Here is a 22972-nt window from a genome sequence, read left to right as displayed (position 1 = left end):
AGAGAGAGAGAGAGAAAGAGAGAGAGAGAGAAAGACATTGAACGGGCCTTGGTCGGGTAAGCAACCTTTCACTCATCTTCCCTCCTCATTTAATCCAACGGATCGACGAGGTAAACGATTTTCACCGTGCACCATAGCCACGGACAAACGCGTTCTATGACGAAGTCGACGTACTAAGAGCCTTTCTAAACTACGAGTCACCGCATAGTTTCCCATTATCGGATTTGGTATCATTAATTATTCGATCGAACGGAAAAAAATATCATTCGGTTCGTCTCTCTCTTTCTATCTCTCTCATCGAAAAGTTTAACAATTTTTATATGGTAGAGAGAAAGAGAGAGAGAGAGGAGAGGAGAAAGAGAGAGTAAAAAAAAATAATGGAGGATCCCTAAGTTATCCTGCTTTACGAAGCAATCTACAGAGAAAGAGAGAAAGAAAAAGAGAGAAAGAAGAGAGAGAGAAAGAAAGAGAGAAAGGTAATCTCCTTTTGCTCGATTTCGTTCGTGCCGCGAGGGGCAGAAGAAGCTGCTGAACACGGTGCTGAACATTGCTCGCAATTTAAATAAATTCACCGTGTCCCGTTCACGAGGTTACTCCGTTCCTTCTCTTGGAATAACGCGAGAGACACGGCGTGCAGTGAGTAAGAGCGAAACGTATCTATGGGCTAACCCATACCATAAGTACGAACGAAACGCGAATAAAATGATCGTAATTCTCTTTTCGCGCGATAAACGCATATTTTATCTTTTAACACTCGATAAGGGTGGCTTTTGATCTTGAAGAAAATAAAATCCCTAGGAGTTTCGATAGAAGGAAGATTATCGTTAGAAAGGCTCGAACTTGTTTACTAAAATTTTTCTTCTATTTGATTAATCGAGAAATATAGTTACATACGTGCATGAGATTTGAACCGGTTTAGAAGACGAGAAAGTTACACGATTAATCTCATTTTCTAACTGCTAAATTAATTATTGTTTTTCCATCTTTCGTTTCTTTTCTTTTCTTCTTCAATTTATACATACATACATACATGTGTGTGTGCGTGTGTGTGTGTATATATTTTTTTTCTTTTTTCTTTAAAAGAATGATGACGACGTTCCCGGGGAAAAAAAAGAAGAAGATAAAAACAGAAAAATAAAAGCGAACTGCAACTCAGTTTTTTTACGGTTTCGAAAAAAAACCAAAGAGAACTAAACGAGTATATAACTTACATACATGTATACGTATAAATGTAGATGTTCTCTCTCTCTCTCTCTCTCTCTTTCTCTCTCTCTCTCTCTCTCGTCCGATGGATTTATCTTGCTCACCGAGAGATTTATAATCATTGGGGCTCGCTAAAGCGCCGATTATACGTGATTACGTAAACGGCAGGCTAATCTATACTAAATACTTGCGTACTCTCTCGCGCGGCGAAACGAAACCTCGTCGAGAGGAAACTCAAATGCGATGGGTATATAATTGACGTTACATTGTTATTACGTCATACGATATTTCGCACGAGGATGAGGCGCTCCGTAACGGGGAGAAATAATGGAACGAAGATGAAAATGAAGAAAAGGAGGTTGCTCAATGACGACGGAAACGCTTTCCGTCGTTGTTTCGCTTGTGAACACGAAGATCCGAAATGAAGAAATACGTTCGACTAAAAAAAAAAAAAAGAAAAAAAAAAAAGTAAAAGAAAAAGAAAAGAAGAGAAGAAAGAAAAAAAATCGTATCTTCCCATGCACGATAGCACGACAATTTTATATTTATCTCCTCCTCCTCCTTCTTCTTCTTCTTTTTTTTCTTTTTATTTTTTCTTGTTCTCTTCTCGTATAAATTTCAAATTGATATTATAATACGATATTCAATTATATATACGGACTTTCTCGTAAGGGGTTCAATAACCCTTGTTCACATATGTTAATCCAACGGTAGGAAAGAACCGCGTGAGCAGTCAATTACTTTCTTTGAGATATCAACTAGAAGTAGTAGTGGTGGTGGTAATAGTAGTAGTCGTAGTAGTAGTAGTAATAGTAGTAGTAGTAGTAGGAAGAGAAGGAGGAGAAGGAGAAGAAGAAGGAGGAGGAGGAGAAGGAGAAGAAGGAGGATGAACGAACCCGAGCGTAAATTTTTGCGCTCGAGATTCCAATCTCGATCGATCGGAAGGGAGCTGCCTGGCATCCTGTACGTACGATCGAAGGTCGATGAAAACTGGTCCGAGGCCCGCTAACGGTTCGTATCGATATAACGAAATAAAGCAACGGGTAATTAGTCGGTCGGGTCTCGGGACTCGTTAGTATCCTCATATTCTCCCTCTTTCTCTCTCATTGAGTTTTACTACGAGAGATATAGTGTTGGCGATTAAACCGATTGGAAAAATCTATCTAACAATAAGTAAAAACGTATGAATAGAGAAGAGAGAAAAAGAAAGGAAGAAAGGAAGAGCGAAGAGAAAAAAAAGTGTAGAAAAGATGAAACGAGCGGAAAATCTATATGACGGACAGATAACGTGCTTCTGAAACGAGGGAGAAAGAAAAGAATTGTAGGATATAGGTGCATCGCTTGTAAATTACACCGTAAATCGTAGAACGTTACTGAAAGAAAAGAAGAAGAAGAAGAAGGAAGAGGAGGAAAAGAGGAAGAAGAGGAAGGAGGAGAAGAAAAAGAAAAAGAAGAAGAAGAATGAGGGTGAGGGAGTAGTAGCAATAATAATAGTAGTAGTAGTAGTAGTAGTAGTAGTAGTAGTAGTAGTAGTAATAGTAATAGTAGTAGTAGTGTTAGTAGTAGTAGTAGTAGTAGAAGAAGAAGAGGACGCAACGACGGGCAGCTTTATGGAGCGAGAGATGATTTACGGGACGATAGTTGAAAACAAGTCTCACGGATCAAAAGACGTGTAAATTGGACTGTATGGTAGTTCTCTCTCGTTCTCTCTCTCTCTCTCTCTCTCTCTCTCTCTCTCTCTCTCTCTCTCTTTCTCTCTCTCTCCCTCTCTTTACCTTGTATAAAACAATGGGCTAATAACATCCTCGCATAACTCCATTTAAAATATCTTAAGCGATATAAAGGTGTCTTCATAAGCTAACCGGAAGTTTAACAAGCGAAATTTGTTATACCGATCTTAACAGAAATTGTTATCAGATCTAACAGATGTAGAAGATAACCGGCTGACAATTGCGGAAATATGGTAAGGGATATATGGTGTATGGGAAAGGGAAAAAGGGGTTCATAAAATTTTTCAAGAAGAACCATTTATTCGATTTGCGATTCCGGTTAACCCTCTTTCGCGTTCTACGAACGGAGGTACGAACGAACGAACGAACGAACGAACGAACGCAGTGGCCGCGTGGGCAGTGAATTACGAGGTGAGCCCTCCGGCCGCTACAGGAATAAGAAAAGGGTAAGAGGATGAAGAGAAAGGGAGAGAGAGAGAGAGAGAGAGAGAGAAAGAGAAGCTCGAGAAAAAAGATACGACCTTCTTCTGCTCCTTGTTTCGAAGGAATATAAATAAAAATTGTCTCGGCGACTACTACTAGCGGCTTCTGTTCCCTCTCCTCCGTCATCGCCCTCAAACGGTATATACCTCTTGTCCTACTTTTTATTAAAATTTTAAGGGACATTTTTTTGATTTTCTTTGTCTTCTTTTCCTTTTTTTTTCTTCTTTTCTTTCGTCGTTAAGCCAACGTCAATTAAAAAAATGAAAGATAAAGTTTGTAATGATTCGATATGGTGATCCTTGCACGACGTTCGAGTACTTCTTTTTTTTTTCTTTTTTTATTCTCATATAAAGCTTCAAGGAATTGTTCGGGATATCAATATCGATCACTCTCGACCTACTTTCCTCTATAAAGATTCGAGTGGACAAAGATGTAGCTTTGCAACGTAGTCGTGTTTCAGAAGAGAAATTGCGAGATTTCAAAGAGGCCGGATATCTTCTTGGGAATATATATATATATATATATAGAAGAAAAGAAAGAAAAAGAAAAAGAGAAAGATGAAAAAGGGAAGAAGATAAAAGAAAGAAGAAAACAAAAAGAAAGGAAGGAAGGAAGGAAGAAAGGTAGAAAGAAAAAAGAAATGAGACGAAACTTTGGAAGCATTGACTCTCCTTGTTGTAAGAAAATTCTTTCCTTAGATCCTTATCGAAGCTCTTAAGAAACGAAGCAGGTGATACGGAAGGCTCGAGATCTCGTCGATAAGAGCCAAGACATTAAGCTAAGTTTTTCACGATTTCACGGATATTTCATTAATCTTTTCCTCGGGCTGGCGCGTACTCGCACGATGGAACGAACGTTCATTCTGCACGCGTAATTTATCACACACGTCACGGACAATGTGGTCGCTCTCTAGCGCTAGCTAGCTAGCTAGCTAGCTAGCTCGCTCGACGAACGTGTAATCGAGACCTTGCGGATCGGATGAGATATGCTAATCGAAGATAACGCAGTCGATGAAAATCGCGAGGACCGTTGGAAAACCACAAAGGAGTTTGTTAGGAGATAAAGAAGAAGGAGAAGAAGAAAAAGAAGAAATAATTATTCAGAATTTATCTAACGTAAGAGCGAGCGCGAGCGACGACCAATTACGCGTCACCGCTTGGCGACTTTATTTACCATGGCTCATTGTTAGACTCTATCTCTTTCTCTTCAACTATCTATCATTCTACGTATTGCTCTTTCTTTATCTCTCTCTCTCTCTCTCTCTCCTTCTACGTATTTCTCTTTCTCTCGCGCGTGCACTTGCTCTTTCCGCAAGGATAGCCATCTCCGAGGCGTTTACAAGTAAACGGGCCCGACGTAGCATAAATCTCGGAGAGCTCGATCTTTCAATAACTTCGGTTCGCTCGACAAGCTCTTTCCAAGTATTTCCATTCTCGTAGGCTAGCTCTCCTCGATCGTCTTCGTGGAATAAGAACGTAATATGAAAATCCAAGTAATAGGAGACTTAGATGATATCGTCTTTGTTCGATATAAGAAAAATCCTTTTTAATAATCCTTATGATATTTTAAAGGGGATCGTCGAGATCGCAACATATTAATGTACCATTAAATTACGGTTGTTCGCGTCCGCTTAACCGCGTTCCGTATTTACGCGATAGAACGGTATATTATCATCTGAAATTGCAATAACAAGTCGTTAGCTCTGCGTAAACGTTTATACGGATCGCGGCTCGATCTATCCGCCGAAAGGGACAAGCCGCGATCGCAACACATCCGTGAATGTACTTTTTCAAGGCCGAGGAGCTGTCCCTGACCGCTGTCGTCCTCGATCTTGAACGTTTCGAGATTATTTCTAACGCGTTATAAGCCTTTTAATTATTTACGAGATCAGGAAATAAGATCCTTTGTCGTTGGTTTAAACGGACGATCGTTCGAAGGAGAATTTTTGAGACCGTCTAATTTTATATCGATCGTATGTGCCGAGTATTACACGAGTATCGATTAAGCGATAACGAAAGTCAGCTGACGCGTATGGAATAAATAACATTAAAATCCTATTTCGAGATAATAGACAAACCCGATTAAATAACGTACTTATATATGGAACAGGATGATCAACCGGTTAACGATCGTCATAGAAAACACTTTGCGTGGTCACACTTTGGCCGACAATTTCATCGGACGTTTCCTGTTTCTAATTCTATGCCGAACGACGGAAAAATTACAGCCCGCGTAGCGCAGTGTTCTATCTCAAAGCCTAAAATGAAAAATGAACTGTTCACGCTCGGCCGAGCGCGATAAAAGCATACGATTCTCTCGCGTACCCTTTGACCTCTTGGAAAAAAAATAAAAAGGAAAAGAAAAAAAAAAAGGAAAAATGAAAATCGTCGAACGAGAGAGGACGAGCACGCGAGGAGGAAGAGGAGGACGGAGCTTTTGAAAACAAAAAAAAAAACAAAAAAAAGAACTAGAAACACCTCGCGAAAATTCAAAGGATCGCAACTATCCGAGAAGGAGAAACCTTCTCGCGCGCGCGTTAAGTGTGTTAAGTGTGCTCTAGTGAACTTTTAGTCACGGCCACACCCAGCCTCCTTCCGAGGCAAGGCTGGACCTCTCTTATTATACTACACACACCCACACCTCTTCGCCGTGAGTACTTTCGTCCGAACGTATATTTCATGTAACGGGTGTTCGAACAAGAAAAAAGCATCTATTTTTCGTCGATACAAATCGCCTCTGTGCGTCTACCTATACGTTTCTCTATGTGCGGTAAGAGAAGAGAGAGAGAGAGGAGAGAGAGAGAGAGAGAGAGACGAAGATATTCGCTAAGGAAGCAAAGTCGAAGGTCGATCTCGAGATTCTCCTTCGATATTTTTCGATCCCACGATATTTGCTGACATCGAGAGATGTAAAGAAAAAACGAAAAAAATAAGAAAAAAGTGAAAAAATAAGAAAAAAATAAAAAAGAAAGGAGAGATTGGAACGAGCCTGCTGTCGTCTCTCCCTCTCTCCCTCTCTCTCTCTCTCTCTCTCTCTCTCTTTCGTGGTATGACGTATACCCACAACGAGCTACTTTCGATTGGCCGCTAATCGTTACGCGGACCTCCTTCGTGATTATTATTATTATTATTATTATTATTATTATTATTATTATTATTATTATTATTATTATTGTTATTGTTATTGTTATTATTGTTATTATTATTATTATTGCTATCCTCGCATACTAAAGCCGTTACCATAGAGAACGTTTATTATCCACAGGCGCGGTGTGCCCATTTCTATCGGAAACGAGTCCTTCGGTTATGCGAGAGCGAGCGTTGCTTCGAAAGAGCGAGGATCTCGACACTCTGTTATCCTTTGCTGTCCTCTCGATCGATAGCATTCATTCACCCTCTCCAATGACCTTTCAAAATTATCCAGAGAAAAAATTTTGCATCTTATTTTTGTCAATTAGAGAGAATATAACGTACGATTCCTTTGGCACGATCAAAATCAATTTCTCTCGATCGCTGTCAATTATCTTTTATTAATGATCTCTACGTACGATTATTGTTTGCGAACGGACGTAAGTACCGGGATGATTAAATCAAAAATATAATAAATTATCGCAAACGTAATGTAACTGCTAAAACAATCTATTCAATCATTATAATATCCTAATCGAATGTATATACGTCGGAGTCGTCGGCGAACGACGATGAAATAACAATGCAAAAACATGGCGGAGAATTCGGTAAAGCGTTCTTCGCTCGCATCGACAAATCTATAACGATGATTCGAACAACGTGTCCAGTCTCTAATCGCGTTTAGGATTAGTGGAATCGATCGGTTCGGTCGGTCAATGTAGCGTTAGTATCTACTCGTGTATGTACCTACGTACGTACGTACGTATGTATGTATGTATGTACCTCCTCTATCCAGGTGCGTAACACCACCGATCGCGTGGCATTTCAAGCGTTTTACAACGTCGCTGTTCTCCACGTCGTTACGACGTCGAAGCACGCGCGCACATACGCGCGAATGTGAAACGAGCTCTATCTCTATCTCTCTCTCTCTTTTTCTCTGTCTGTCTCTCTCCGTCTCTCTCACGCACTCGTGCAGAGATCGCGACGCGCACCCACAAGAGAGAAAAAGATAAAAAGAGAGAGAAGGAGAGAGAGAGAGAGAGAGAGAGCAAGATCGACTTGGCGTGCTGCGTGTAGGAGAGAAGATTGTGCAACTGTCCCGTACGAACGTCAGACAATATACCACGGACACAGCAACGGACAGGATCGAATATCCTGTTCGGCTTATTAGGACAAGGTGGCCAGCCTCGATACTTTGATACCTTGGCTATCAATGATAGCGTAAATGCACCTACCAACTTGATACACTCGGCCAACGATTAAAACAAACTTCCTCTAAGAAAAATTTCTTAGATCCCGACTATCGTCACCTATCGATCGTATCAAATCGATCGAACGTTTTACGGAATAATTAATAAATATTTCTATGGGAGAATCGATCGTGATTATTCTCGCGAAGTATGATAACCGATGATACCGAATGATCTACTATTTCTTTCGTCGTGTTCGTGAGATCGAATTGTTACGACTATATTATTAATGGCTTGCTTTCACATATCCTTTTTTGCGAGTTATTGGAAAACTAGTATCGCGAATTTATACAATGTAATGGGTAAAAACAGATTATACCGTAAACGTAAACGTGTACGTGAACGCGTGCGTCTCCGTGTGTCTCTACGTGTATATGGTTTTGACTAAAAAGCAAGAAGCATATACCTCTCTCGGAACAGTAGTAAAGTGGGAAAGAGAAACGGCAGTGTAGCGTGGAAGAGGTACGGAGATACACTGAGGACCTTTCTAACGCGCATAGACCGTGGCATTATTATTTATTTATAGCGTCATTATCTTGTCCCTATTGTTGTCGTTGCAGTTGCTCGAGCGGCGGATGGTTTACGTTGACCGGGACTCCTTTCGTCCTCGTTTCTCATTCATTTTGCTTCTCTCTCTCTCTCTCTCTCTCTCTCTCTCTCTCCCTCTCTCTCTCCCTCTCCCTCTCTCTCTCTCTTATCTCCTTTTATCCATATAAGCCGGTTTCTGTAGCGATCGATAATACATAATTATTATTACCAAACGTTTAATTATATATCTATATATCTTTCAATAACAACGCATACGAATGTTTATCCTGGGGAAATAAAATATGCAAGACGTTGAAACGGAATTTCTTAGTTTGCAAATGGAAAATATCGCGAGGAGCTGTAACGATGAGACACGTAATAGGAGTATCGCGCTGCCGAAGAGCCCATGACTGTCGCTGGGAATAGCCGCTCCTCGAATCGCGTTTATACGACAGCGATAAATAACTTCGCGGTGATCGCGAGAACGACTCTGGTTCGCAATCGAAATCACCGTCCCCGTCACCGTCACCGTCGTCGTCGTCGTCGTCGTCGTCGTCGTCGACTTCCAATCGCTTTTTTTTTTAACAAATGACGCGCGAACTCCGACGTTGAAATTTCAAATTTACTTCGAGAGATTTATGATAACGTACATTATTCCTTTGATAATCCTGACAGAATATTAACTTTGTCCTCTCTTATGCGACGATTTAAAAGAGTACGATCGCGAATATAAATTTTTCTTTTCTCTTCTGTTTTTTTTTTTTTCTTTTACTCGCGACGATTATAAAAAAATAAAATCATCTCATTTATAAATTAATTACCGTAGGATTATTGGCAAAGAAAAAAGAAATTGGAAATTATTGCACGCTTACACGGTTGATATAGGAAACGTAGATAATTAACATGAATATCTGCGTATAGCTCATTAAAAGCTATTAAACGAAGTGTTCATTAGACGCTTAAACGTTATCGTACGCGTTAACTACGTTACATTACGCGTTTGGAGCACCGATGTAGGTACATACATACCGAGCGAGGATTATTCGTAAAGCGTTAAGCTTTCAAAGTCCGATTGTGGATCGATTAATCGAGAGAAGCGCGAACACTCGCGAGCACGCCTTCTCCAGCTCGCGCTGTTTATCGTATTGGAAATTGTGCTCGGCCTGCACACGTCGTTCTCGAAAGGTTCGCGTGTACGTAGAAGCGATGCGATAAATAAACTCTACGGCGGCCATTACTCGTCGTTGGTGTAAACGAAGGAAAGAGATAGACGGATGGTAGTCCACCCGAGAGAGAGAGAGAAAGAGAGAGAAGAAGAAATCGAAGCCTACCCTTGTTTTCGAGCGCAAGCTCTAATCGTTTAAAAGACGTCCCTTAAGGAAGAAGCTTACAAAGTACGATTACTACGTCTTCCTCGTAATACTATTCGCCAGGAATCGAAGTAAAGTGGATTAAAAAAAAAAAAGAAAAAGGAAAGAAAGAAAGAAAGAAAGAAACGGATAAAATGGCTTCGTTGTGACCTATTTGCAAAAAGTTTCCTTCGTCGCGATAATAAAGTAGGAAAATAAAGGGAATGAAGAAAATGGCCGCTGCTAGGAGATATACGATTGCCTATGTATCTAAGGTTGAGGGTAACGACGAAACACCTTGAAAATACTACGTACGTGTGTAAGAGGAAGGTGGAAGACGTTCGTTAGAACGGTAGTCCCGATGGAAGGCGAAAATGCGCGATGGCCGAACGCCATATGCGTCGGGGGCCTAGATTCGCATTGGCCGACGTCGGCGTTTGCGCGGCTTTTGCGCGCTGCGTTTGCGCGCGACTCCTCCGTATTGACTTTGCCGCGTCTCTCCGCACCCCAACCCGGACGACGACGACGACGACGACGACGACGACGAGGAGGAGGACGAGGACGACGACGATGACGATGATGATGACGACGACGACGAGAAGGAGGACGAGAACGAGGACGAGGACGAGGACGAGAACGTCGTTGAAGAGAGACGAGAGGAGAAGCAAAGGGACGAAGGGTGAAGGGGACGGTTAAGGGGGAGGATAAAGAAGCGGACACGCAGAAGCAGCGAGCGAGTAAAACACAAAGGAAGGTGACTCGACTCGAGTCGAGTAACGACACGAAAGTGGCGTGGCGCGATGCGAGAAGAAGAGGAGGAAGAGAGAAGGTGCCGTTGCTGTTGCTCCTGCTGGTGATGGCGATGGTGCTGCTAGTGCTCCGCTGCTGTTGCTGCTCCTGCTCCTGCTGGTAATGGTGGTGGTGGTGGTGGTGGTGCTGGTGGTGGTGCTGGTGGTGGTGGTTGCTGCTGCTGCTGCTGCTGTTGCTTATGGTGGGGGTAACACGCCAGGCGAATGTCTTACAATTGATTTTCACGCCACTTTGATTTATTCGAGCGCGCCACCGTCGCGCGTTTTTCGTGGCCGCAGGGCCACCGATGGAGGAGAAGAACCGGCCAACCAACTTCAGTCTCACTCACTTCCTCTTCTTGCTTTCTCTCTCTATATAGTCTGTGTATATGTATATATATATATATTTATGTGTGTGTGTTTGCGTGTGTGCGAGTATATCTCTCTCTTTCTTTCTCCTTCTCATCCTCCGCTACCGTTGCGCCACGATTTATGGACTTCCAAGGCGATTCTTTTTAGATTGGCCTGCGCGACCCTTTTTCTATCCTATTCGTTCCCTCTTATTCCTCGTCCTCGTCTTCTTCTCCTTCTTCTTCTCCTCCTCCTCCTATCTTTGAAGTTCCTCAACTTCCCTACTAAAACTACTACGTTTACCCTTCTGTTACCACGAAAAACATTTGAGAGAATCTATTTGCGATTTACATGCCGGAAACGATTTCCCATGCTTACGGAGATTCTTCGGCAGAGTATTCTTTTCTTCATTTTTATATTTGTCGAGGCCAAACTCTTGTATAATCGTTCAAGATCTATCTTGATTTGCATACAGGAAATGATCGAAGACTCGATGAACGAACGTTAACATATGCGTGGGTCTGTCTGTGCGCTTTCATTTTTGATTCGAGAATATCCTCGATCGATTGATCTCCCGCAGAGAATTCAGAAGGGTGTCTCGTTCACCCTCTCCCCGAAGAAGAGATAGGATTGGTCCTCGAGCTATTCGCCAGGGTAGGACATGGTGGGGGTAGCTTCCTAAGCTCCACCGGGATACATCGAGATCGCGACCAATGATAGACTCGTACAGCTGCCCTAAAGGGACCGAAGAAGGAATCCCTAGGTTCGCGTTATTCTCTACCCTTGCGTCAAAGCCCTTCCCAGGATACGAACGAAGGGAATGAGGGGTCCCTCGTGAGTATGGGAAAGGATTAGGGAGCAGTGCTCGACACGATTTTCGACCTTTCCGAAGCGATGGACGACGATCGAAGGAGTTTTATCGTAGCGGACGACGAACGATGTCTACGTCTATAAATAATGACGACAATGAATGATAACAACAATAATAATAATAATAATAATAATATAATAATAGTAATAGTATTTGTCGTATTACTTTTTAAATCTTCCTTAATAAATTATTATATAAACGACGTGGAAAGATTTCAAAGAGAAAACCTTTTCTCTTCTAATATCGAAAGCCATCCATCCACGAGGTAACAATCGAATCGATCGATCGCCCGAGCTAAAAACAACGGGTACGCGGTAGGAAAGGACAGGAACGTATACGAAGAGGCCGCGGATTTCGAGCGAGGAGACAATCGTTTCTCTCTGCCTCGAAAGATGATCGATCGACTCGTCGTTCGCTCTGAGAAACTGGTCGACCACTCGCGGCATACCGAATCTTAAGTAGCTCGCCAGAGAGAAAGAGAGAAAGAGAATGTAACAAGAGAAAGAAGAAGACGAAGAAGAGAGAGAGAGAGAGAGAGAGAGAGAGAGAGAAATAAAAGAAAGGAAAAGATCGTTCAACGTTGAAGAAACCAGACCTGAATTATCTACCGGTTAACGAATAAACTCGTACGTAAGAGTAATTCATAAAAATGATTTCGCCGACACTTTGTCCATCATTTTACTATTCCTATTTACGTATAAAACGTAAGAAAATATCGTCAAGATCGACGGAGAGAAAAGTTTTGCATCGAATAATATAAACAAAGTTCGTACGGGCATAAAACTTTAGTTCGACCGCATGGACACTCGGAAGCAATTTACAAGTTAATGAGTTACGATGATTCGTTAGCGTGGCCCTCTCCTCTCTCTCTCTCTCTCTCTCTCTCTCTCTCTCGCATCTCTGGATTTATTTCGGTTGCTCTTCGGGTGTACGCCCATCTAATTGGCTCGTCTCTCCCTTTCTCTCTTTCTGACTATCCCCGTTCACCTCCCACCACCACCTCCACCAACATCACCACCACTTTGGCTTCATATAAAGATCAGAAAAATGATGAAAGAACAAGACGCAAATGAATATATGTATAAAGAGGAAGAAAGGAAAAAAAGAAAAAAGAATGAGTAAAAAAACAGAGAGAGAGAGAGAGAGAGAGAGAGAGTTAAGTCGAAGAGAGAAAAAGTGTCGATCTTGACGCAGCCGGGCATCGTATTCAATGTGCGAAGGGATGCAAATCTCCTATCTCATGAGCAGAATTTTCAAGGAAGCTGAAAGACGGATGGATCACGACGGCGGCAACGGACAATACGGTATTTGCATCTGGTACATAATTCAGTCACCGTATCTGCCCCCAACCACCTTCCGAATGCCGCGCTCATAGACCACACCGTTACGATCTTTTTACTTAAAAAAAAAAAAAAGGAAAAAAAGGAGAAAAAAGAAAGAAAGGAAGGAAGGACAGAACGCGAAACGAAAAAAAAACAAGATCGAATGATCTAAGTTGCGAGGAAAAAATAGAAAAAAGAAAGAAGACAAATGATATCATTGAGTCTATCTACATTTTCATCGAGATTCTCGATCTCTCGTCGCGCTGCGAACGTCGTCCCGTTAAATAGCTCATTATGAAAATCGAGGAATTAAATGATCTGGAAGTAGAAGAAAAACAAAGTAAAAAAAAAAGAAAAAGGAAACAGAAAATAATCAAAGATACTAGGTATCTATATATTCCCAATGGAGCGTAAAATAGACATACCTAAGGTTTCATCGAATTGGACGTAGATATGGCGATTAAGTCGACTAGATCATTGATTGCATCTAGTTTTATTACTGCTATTTAAATAATTAACCAGACGTATCGATCATCGTGATCGTATGATCGATCATATTATATTCTAGCGAGTATAAAGCTTGTAAACTCGAGGTATTATTTTTAATACGAATTAACTAACGTTTGCGATCGAATTTCAACGGATATCGATAGATCTTTTGCGTGCTCGCACTCACCCCTCCGCCAAAAAAAAAAAGAAAAAAAGAAAAGAAAAAAGAAAAAACATCAACGCGATCTACAAAGTCGAATCTTATCATATTCACTTATCATTTACACGAGTAACCAGTAAGTCTTCGTCCTACTTTTTGATATATTCGATCTCGAGGTGAGAAGAATCGAGAGGGATGGTTAAGTGGATCGCTTAAACTTTAGAAACAGTTCTCTACGGATTTTTTGAAGTATACTAGTAGATGATATCCAGCGATGCAAAATCTTTGGGAATGCGGGTGTCGCACGAAAGCACAATGCCCTTCGAAGACTACCGGAGACTATTCGTTTTCCGTCGGAAGATCGCTAAGGATAACCTTGCGGTCTCTACCCCCACCTCATCCTTCTTTTCGCCGCCTCTCTTTTCCACCTCGTAGCGCTGTTACACTGCTACCTCGTTGCTGCCGTTGCGCGCACGGAGAAACGAGAAGATAAAATCGTAGAGATCGAGAAGAGAAGTTCGATCCTCGGCGCGACTCTTTGACCCCCGCGCGAACAACGAGACGATTCTCTCTCCTTCTCTCTTTCTCTCTCTTCCTTAAGAAAAGGCTCGACTTTTCGACTGGTAACATCTCGAGAATGTCGCTCTTGCTTCTAGCTTACGAAGAGAGAGGGCTCGTAAAGTCCAACGAAACGAGTCGCGGCTTGAAAGAGGGAGGGAGAGGAGAAGGAGGAGGAGGAGGAAAGGACTCCGAAAAAAGATGGTCCTCTTATAAGTAGAATTATACCGACGACGACGATCTCGACGAAATCGTTCTCCTTCTCTCTCTCTCTTTTTCTTTTTCTCTCTTCTTCTTCTCTCTCTCTCTCTCTCTCTCTCTCTTTTTCTTTCTTCTCTCTCTCTCTCTCTCTCTCTCGCTGCTTCTTCTTCTCGCGGCGCGCGTTGAATATTTCAGGCCACGTCCCTCGAGGACGCGCGTTATAAATTTCCGACCCTTCTCCGCCAAATGGCTACGCTGGACTCGCTTTCCTCGGTGTACGTATGTATGTAGGTAGGTAGGTACGCCTTTTCGCTTGGTACGAAAGGGAATAAAAAATAAATAATAAAGGAGAGATGGAGAGGAAGGGAGAAGAAAAAAAGAGGAAGAAGAGGAAGACGTTTCTGGAGTACCAGGCGAGGACTTTAACGCGATATCGTGGCTTGTATAGCGCGTGGCAGATGCAGGCGAATCGACTCGTAAATCGGTGATCTCGAGAAATCGAGCATTTGGATCGAAGGAGAGTCACGGAACAAATTAAACAAATTAGACGTGGCACGCGATCCGTTAGAGAATTCAAAGTAATTGTTATGCTCGAGTTATCTCCTAGAAATTGATCGATATCTCTTTCTCTGTCTTTCTCTCCGACGATACAAATGATCCAAGTGCGAAGGATGACAATTACTTAAGATATCTTTTAACGAATTGATAAATCATTTCTTGCCGGTAGAGAGTTCTATAGCGATCGACTGTCGGACGTAGGAAATATTGTTGAACGCGCGTGTATCGACGATTTTGAAAAAAAAGAAACAAAACAAAAAGAAGAAAAAATCAAACACCGATTTGAAACTATTAAAAGAGACGTTTTGTGTGTTCGAGAAAATAAAGTTTGCATATTATAAATCTTGTGGTAGTTTTGGTCCTGGCAAAGGAAGGAAGAAGCTTCCGCCATGGAATGTCCAGGAACGGGCGCAGGACCGTAACTCGTAGTAGAGCGCACGGCACGGTGTGGTGGCACGGCAGGGCACGGCGTAACGATAAGGATCGGGAGGACGGAGGAGAAAAGAAAAGGGAGGCAGGAGAGCGTGTAGGACAGCCGTTAACGAGCGACTCTCCGAGCATTACCTTCCTTCTGCGTACGTGCAGCGCTCGAGATGCGAGCCAACCGAAGAGAGAGAGAGAGAGAGAGAGACAGAGAAGCCCTTGGCCCAGCGATCCTTTAAGGATCTCTCTACCTTAGAGAAATAGATCGATGATCCGATCCACCAGATGCGCGTCGATCCTAACGATCCGATCTCTTTCTTCCGATAATCCAAAGTCTCTTTCAAACTTCTTTTTTTCTCTTTGTCCTTTCTACTTTTTACTCTTTTCTTTCTTACTTTTTCTCTCTCTCTCTCTCTCTTTTTGTTCTCTCTTTCTCTTTTTTCTTGTTTCCTTTTTTCCCTCTTTGTTTCTTTTTTCTCTCTATGATTAAACTCTTCGATCCTTCACGAGTTCTGGACGTGCATTAAGATTAATGATTTTTCATATCTCTCGATAATCTTCCATTCAATGTTTCTCTTCTTAGTTTTTTTTCTTTCTCCCGCCGACTCCTCCTCCACCCTCCTAGTCTCCATACTAATATTTCCGTCATGTCGTTAGTCCAATGTTCTCACGGTTTTTCACGAAATAATCGACGTGTTTAATCTGTTGAATTTTCTTGTATTTTTTCTTTTCTTTTTTCTTCCTTCCTCTCCCCCTCCCCCTCTCTCTCTCTCTCTCCTATCCTCATATTCCTATCGTATAACGATAATGATCGCAATCTTTTAAATCGTGAATAATTACGCTCAACAAAGTAAGTATACGTTTAGCTAGTGATCTTAAGACTGTAACACGTGACGTTACCGGGCGATTTAACAAAGTGTTTAAAACTCACGAGAAAACGAAAGATCGCGAAAAGAAAAGTAACGGGCGTTCCTCTCGCGTTCCAGTCGGTCTCTGGAGCGAAGCGGGGCTCAACTCGGAACGAGCGACGCCATTTCGCCGTCTCCTCGCCATTTCGAGAACAAGAGGGTAGAAATATACTCAACGACCACGCATATGTAGCTACAGGCATTCCTGAAGTCGTCGTTTACAAACGGGTAGCTACCCTCTTCGCATGAGGGAACGAAAGAGGAGAGGATAGCAAAGAAAAAAAGAGAAAGAGAGAGAGAGAGAGAAAGAAAGGAAAATTTCCCAGCTGTTCGGGTTATCTCGATGATGAATCAAAAATGGCGGCTATGGTTATAGGATGGACAGGGTATTTCAACCCTTGCTATCCAGAGCTTCGTCGTCGTGACGTCACACCTTCACAAAAATTCTGTCGCATCTGTGTATGTTCTCTCTCTCTCTCTCTATCTCTTTTTCTCTTTTTCTCTCTCTCTCTCTCTCTCTCTTTCTCTGTACGTCGCAACTTTATATAAAATACGCGAAAGGTGGGCTCCGCTTTATACGTATACGTATATATATATATGCGTCTGTACGCTGTGTGTATATCCATAGGAGGTATATATACCTGGTGTGTTCCCCTACAACTCCATCCCTCTTTCACTTTTGTTTCCGAGATCGTATCAACTCCGGACTCTCTTTCTACTTTTTAGACGACACGCATCTGCGAGCAGTGCCGTGCATGGTCTCGTAAAAATGCAACATATTGCGCGAAAAGTATACTATAAGGGAAGACCCTTATGAGGGAACATTGTTATTCTACGCGCGATGATATTAGACGAGGAAACGTAACGACAAATTCATATATATACATATATATATATATATTCTTTTTTCGAGGTAATATAGAAAAAAGAGAGACGAATGTATGTAAAATTATTTTTCCATTTCAGACCAGATATAGCAGACAAATAATATTTCTAACGATGGGAAGCGATCGATCAAAAAGTGGTTTTCTCTTTATCGAATAAATTTTTAATTTCGTCGTCATTGGGGAAAACGAGCTTACCACCGGTTCGAAAATAAATGCTCGAAAAAAGAAGAAAAAAAAACAAAAAGAGGAAAAAGAAAAAAAAAGACGAAAAGGAAAAAAAAGAAAAGATAAAGCTGACTCGCTCGATCGCCTCGAAGAAAATTACAGAGCACGGCGAAAGTGTCGCGCACGTGCTCGCGATAAGGGACGCCTACCACTTTAAACCGATACATATTTTATTAGCTCGCATTGCCTTAGCGCGCTGTGCTCCCCTTGTCGCGATCGGTATTGATAAATGACTGATAGGTAGGCGTGTCTCCTCGTCATCCTGTCACAATGTTTGTCCTTGTCGCGGGAGGATTAGAGAATGTGTATTCCGACCCGAATGAAATAAAATAATGATCTTACCTTTCGTTTCGTGAACAAAGAAAAAAAAAAAAACGATTTACGATTATCTTGTATCGCATATATTAACTATCGTTCGACCACATGATTTATTTCATTTTTGCGACATCGTTGAGAAACGTTCGAATAAATACACCGTGACGGTATTGTTATAAAAATATTCGTAATTATTTCAAAGTATATTTTCTTGATACAATTGAAAGAATTATTCAGCCAACTATGTACTTGTGATATTTAGTCTCTTCGAAAGCTCTCTCTCTCTCTCTCTCTCTCTCTCTCGTACGAATCGAATAAATTCTCTACGAGAAACAAACACGCACGTTGAATTTTCCACTGGGCCGTGTCAACCGTACTCTCCTTCTCCTCCTCCTCCTCCTCCTCCGCCTCTTCCTCCTCCTATTCGACGCGTGTAAATGCATCAATTAAACCAAAACGCCGTCAATTATCGTTCGACGAACCTTCGTCCGGACAAAAGAAACGAGCAAAAGCAATGGACGCACGCTTTTCCCTCGGCGTAATATCGCGCTGTTAGATTCGCGATGTATGTATAATACATAGTCTGTTGAATATCTAGTACTTATCTGGTACGCGTGTGACTAGACGATAAAAACCTCTTTTTCTTTCTTCTTCATTTTTTTTTCCTTTCTTTTTTTTCACAGACGGCGAAAATGAATTTACATCGCGTGTGCTCGCCATTATATTATTCCAATTAACGATGAACGTTTATTTATATGTATATGCAGATAGGAAATTAGCGCGAAAGAAGTTGAAGGGAAAAAAAAGAAAGAAAGAAAGAAAGAAAAATATTTTCGATTCATCTTCAAGCGCATTTGATGAAGATCGCGATGCGTCTATTTCGCTCGGGAGAAAGTTTCGCGCTGTCGACCGAAAGCGATAGTGAAACGTCAGAATGCGACGCGGCCAGATGGAAAAGGAATCGCTCGATGAGAACGCCTTATTTTCATTCTCGTCTACTAAAGTAAGTGAATCCGATTCCGAACGTTCCTCTTTTAATCATAAAAACTTCGCAACAACGCCGACAACAACAGGCCAAAGTATGGGATATATTTTTTCTAACGTTACAAATGGGATTGTTCTTTACATCTCTAACAAACAAGAAAGAAAGAAAGAAAGAAAGAAAGAGGAAAATGTTGATTAGAATGAAAGACAAAAAAAAAGAAAGGAAAGAAAACACGAACTATAAAGAAAGGAGTGAGTTTGAGCGTCCTTCCGTGACGAAGTCTCCTCGAAGGAGTCACGATATTTTCAAACCACGTATCGTAGTTAAAGGGACGAAGGGAAGATTGTAAGTAAGGGTTGGTGATGGTGGTGGTGGTGGTGATAGTAGTAGTAGTAGTAGTAGTAGTATCATATTTCCGTTATTCCGTTTTACGAAAGGTGCCAGTCTAATCGCCAAAAATAGATCGAATTCGCGGGAATCGTAAGTAAGAACCGATAGGGCACGAAACCTTTCGGTCTCCTCGAGCTTCGGTAGCCTCTGGACTATCGATCGGAATATTCACGTTCTAACGCCTACTCTAATTCCCTTTTTTCAACTTTACCACAGTGTATTCAAACTGGAATATCAATCCCCATCGATATTATCGATAATATAAAATAACTAAACGATTTTATCGGGTATTAAAAAATATGATTGTTAATTAAATATTAATGAGTTTAATCGTACGTTTTCGTACATATGAAAAGGGCCCGATGATTTTCTTCGCCCCTTCCTTCTCCCTCCTCACTCTCCCTCCTTTCGTAAGTTTATGTAAATAAATGGAAAGAATACAAACGTAGTACACGACGTAAAAGGTTTCCTCCCCTCGCGTAAACGGCAAGAAGAAACAGCGTGTAATTGAAAGAATACATCGTCGATGTTTCCTTTCGCTAATTGCTTCGTTAATTTAATAGCGAAGACCGGGAAGAAGACGGATGGTAGGTATTCACTCTCAAAAATGCCGCGCGATATTTGCTAATCGTCGAGAGAGCGAGAGAGAGAGAGAGAGAGAGAGAAGGACGGTACGATATTATAATCGTTGTATACAGGAAATTAACTTGGCCTTGTCTTATCTTGCATTCTGATGACTACATCGGTATACGACTAGACTGAGAAAGAGAAAGAAAGAGAGTGAGAGATAGAAACTCAAGTTTGTCCAACGCTAGCGTTAATTAAGTATGTCCGAGCGCGGAGTGCACGAAGGAAAGGTTTCAAGGACTCGCCTTTACGAATATGGAACGTTCGACGGGTGTAGAATGGTCGTTCTTATGAAACGCATCGGTGATCGCTTAAAGAGCGAACCAGTAGTAGTATGCAGTTAGTATTTATATATCTACTATCGGTAGTTTAACTTCGTCTCTCTCTCTCTCTCTCTCTCTTTCGCACACTCTCTCTCTGTCCACACAGTGCGAGAAAGATATTCGATTAATTCTTAATAAATTTCGCTGGAACGTTCTTGCCATATTCACGAACGGACATAGCTCTCAAACACGTTGGTTCAGTTTGAGAAAATTCGTCGCGACGTTTCGTAGAGAAGAATATATGTTTGAGAGTCGTTATTTGAGTTTGATATTACGAAGAAATATAAAAGGAACGACGACGAAAAGAAAAGTAATAACGAGGAAAAAGTATGAAAGCTTAGGTACTTACAAGGCGGCGTTTGGGTTTGATGAGCGGTCGATTCTGGCCGTTCATCTTGTAATAAAGTCCACAAGCATTGCAGAGGTAATGTCCGGTACCGTCTCGTCTCCACAGAGGCGTCGAAGTCGCACCGCAATTAACGCACTCACGACCCTCTACGTGTGCGCGCACGCGTTCATTTTCGTCCCGAGGTTGAATGGGGAGGGACAAAAGAAAAATCGAATTAGTACCTTATCCTCCTTCCTGATTCTTCGACGATAACAACTAAATTACATACACAGAAAGAATATCCATACACAGAGAAGACGATCGTAGATGATCGTTCGATCAACGAGAATCGTATAAACAACAATATTTCTGATCGTTTCGTTTCGAACGATTAGATACGATCGAAAAAGCATTGGGTTCGTGCATGAATTCTCTTAAGAAAGATTTTTAGAGAAAGGAAGAAGAAGATAGATAGAGAGGAAGAAACATTTGCGAAAGATGTATTTTGTTGTAAAGAATTTGTAAAGAATTTATGCACCTCCGAAGGATAGAGAAATATATATATATATATATATATATATATATATATATATATATGTAAAAGATCGTTCATGCAAAACATTTGATATCATGCAATTATCAGAGCAAAAGCATAGTCATATTTGAAAGCACGGATGATTCGTTGGAGATTAATTATCGAGACTCGATGTCGAGGGATCGACACGGTCCTCGTTGTTTAATCAATTACAAAGATAAAAGGTTTTAGAGAAAAGTACTTAGATATGCTACATAGACAGAGAATTAGAAAAGTGAGAAAGGAAGAAAAAAAATATAGAGAGGGTCGTGCAACCGCGTGTTCCTCCCCGTCCGTCTTAGACGTTATACTAACTTTCTTTTTTTTTTTTGATAAGGGAAATTAGGATATAACGAAGAGGAGTATTGGAAAAGTGTGTAAACGGACGAACGAACGAACGAACGGTCGGTGACTCCTTCGAATTCAGCAATCTCTTCTAACGATATCTCGAATGGCGTTGTCGGGCCCCAATTAGATCACCTGGCGATGATGTTCGTGGAGAGTTCGTCATCAATTTCGTGACTTCATAAGAATCGATCGCACAAATAAAGATCTTCTTCTGTCTTATTTAACCGGATCGCTAACGTCATAACCGGCTTTAACGCGTTCCTAATTGCCCTTCGGACTGGATAAGTTCGATTCGGAAACTAATTGGAAGGACCGCGAGGCGGCAAGGCAAGGCAAGGCGAGCCAAGGCAACCTTATATGCTGCGGGCTCGCTTAATTCGATTTCGGTTTTATCGTCGAGAACAGATATTCGAGGGTGATAACGAGCTACGATTATCATCCTTTTCTCATCAGCGAAAGCCGAATTTCTCTTACGGGTATGATTCAAAAGCGACTCGAAGCCCACGTACTACTTACGTCCTCTCGCCGTCTTTCTCGAGAAAAAAAATTATCGAAGAAAAAAAAAGAAGAAAAAAAAAGAACGAATGAAAAAAGAAAATGAATATCGTTTATCAACGAAAATAATAAAGAATTACGATTTCGTAAATCTGATCGCGTTGGTCGCGTGTCACAGTACATAAATATAATCAACCGTCGCGATCTTTCCAATTAATTCGCCAGTGACGTTTATTAGAGCTACTCGTCTCCTTCTCTCGATTCCAAGTTTTTCCGCGATCGAGTTGGTATATCCAATGCGTATCCTCCTCCTTCTACTTCTTCTTCTTCTTTCACTTCTACTTCTCCTTTTTCCTTTTTCTTCTTCTTCTTCTTCTTCTTCGTCGTCGTCTTCGTCTTCCCTCTTTCTTCTTCTTTTCTTAGCGACGACTTTCGAGGCTGCCTGCGGCAGCGAAGTCGAGCCGTGTGTGCATGTGTCGTAAGTCGATTTAATTAGCGGGCTTCCACGGCGCGAAGTCGAACCATTGTTCCCGGAATTAGGATTTTTACCACGCCGTCGGTAGAGACCGGCTATTACCGCAATCAGCGTATCCGGCATTTTTCAGCCGTCTCATTCTCATTACTCCCCTTCTTCTTTCTCTTTCTCTCTCTCTCTCTCTCTCTCTCTCTCTCTCTCTCTCTCTGTCTCGTTCTCTCGCTCTTTCTCTGAGCGTTCTCCAGCACATTTATTTCGTTTTCCTTGAGTATCGTCGAGGGGTTGGAGAGAAGTCTCCGACAAACAACGCATCGAAATAATAAAGAGAGAAGGTAAGTAAGTAAGTATACAAATGCGCGTTGAAAATTCAGCGACGCTTGACCGTCTCTGCCGGTTACCGTTCATTATGATCGAACTCCCTTGCGAAAGAAAAAGATGGTAAAACGAAAACAAAATGAAAGAAAACAAGAAGAACGAAAAATACGAGTGTCGTTGAGAGCCCGTGGACGCCGCGACTCTTCGAGAGGGGGAGATTGCTGTGACGAAAAAAAAAAAAGAAAAAAAAAAGTAGAAACACAAAATCAAAAACTTAGCGATAGCCACACCACATCGAAAAAAATCTGTGCTCGCTCCCGCGTGTTCGTTCCTTTTTCCTCTTTTTTTTTTTTTTCTTTTTTTTCTGTCTTTCTTTTTTTTTCTT

General features: G+C 41.5%; 1 protein-coding gene across 4 annotated transcripts in view; it reads right to left on the bottom strand.

The window, feature by feature from the left end:
* Nucleotides 1-22972, bottom strand: part of LOC127067938 (GATA-binding factor C-like) — a 61665-nt gene that overhangs the window by 20128 nt on the left and 18565 nt on the right. For 3 of the 4 annotated variants that reach the window (XM_051003409.1, XM_051003407.1, XM_051003408.1), the window contains exon 3: nucleotides 20402-20547. In XM_051003409.1, the coding sequence (XP_050859366.1) occupies nucleotides 20402-20547 (146 nt within the window). Of the gene's footprint in view, nucleotides 1-15787; nucleotides 18148-20401; nucleotides 20548-22972 lie in introns of those variants that run through there. The other variant, XM_051003411.1, reaches the window with a different exon arrangement.

Source organism: Vespula vulgaris, chromosome 12, assembly GCF_905475345.1.
Source record: "Vespula vulgaris chromosome 12, iyVesVulg1.1, whole genome shotgun sequence".
In the NCBI taxonomy this organism is placed as follows: Eukaryota; Metazoa; Arthropoda; class Insecta; order Hymenoptera; family Vespidae; genus Vespula; species Vespula vulgaris.
The sequence above is the reverse complement of the archived record's forward strand: the minus strand, read 5'-3'. Positions and strand labels throughout refer to the sequence as shown.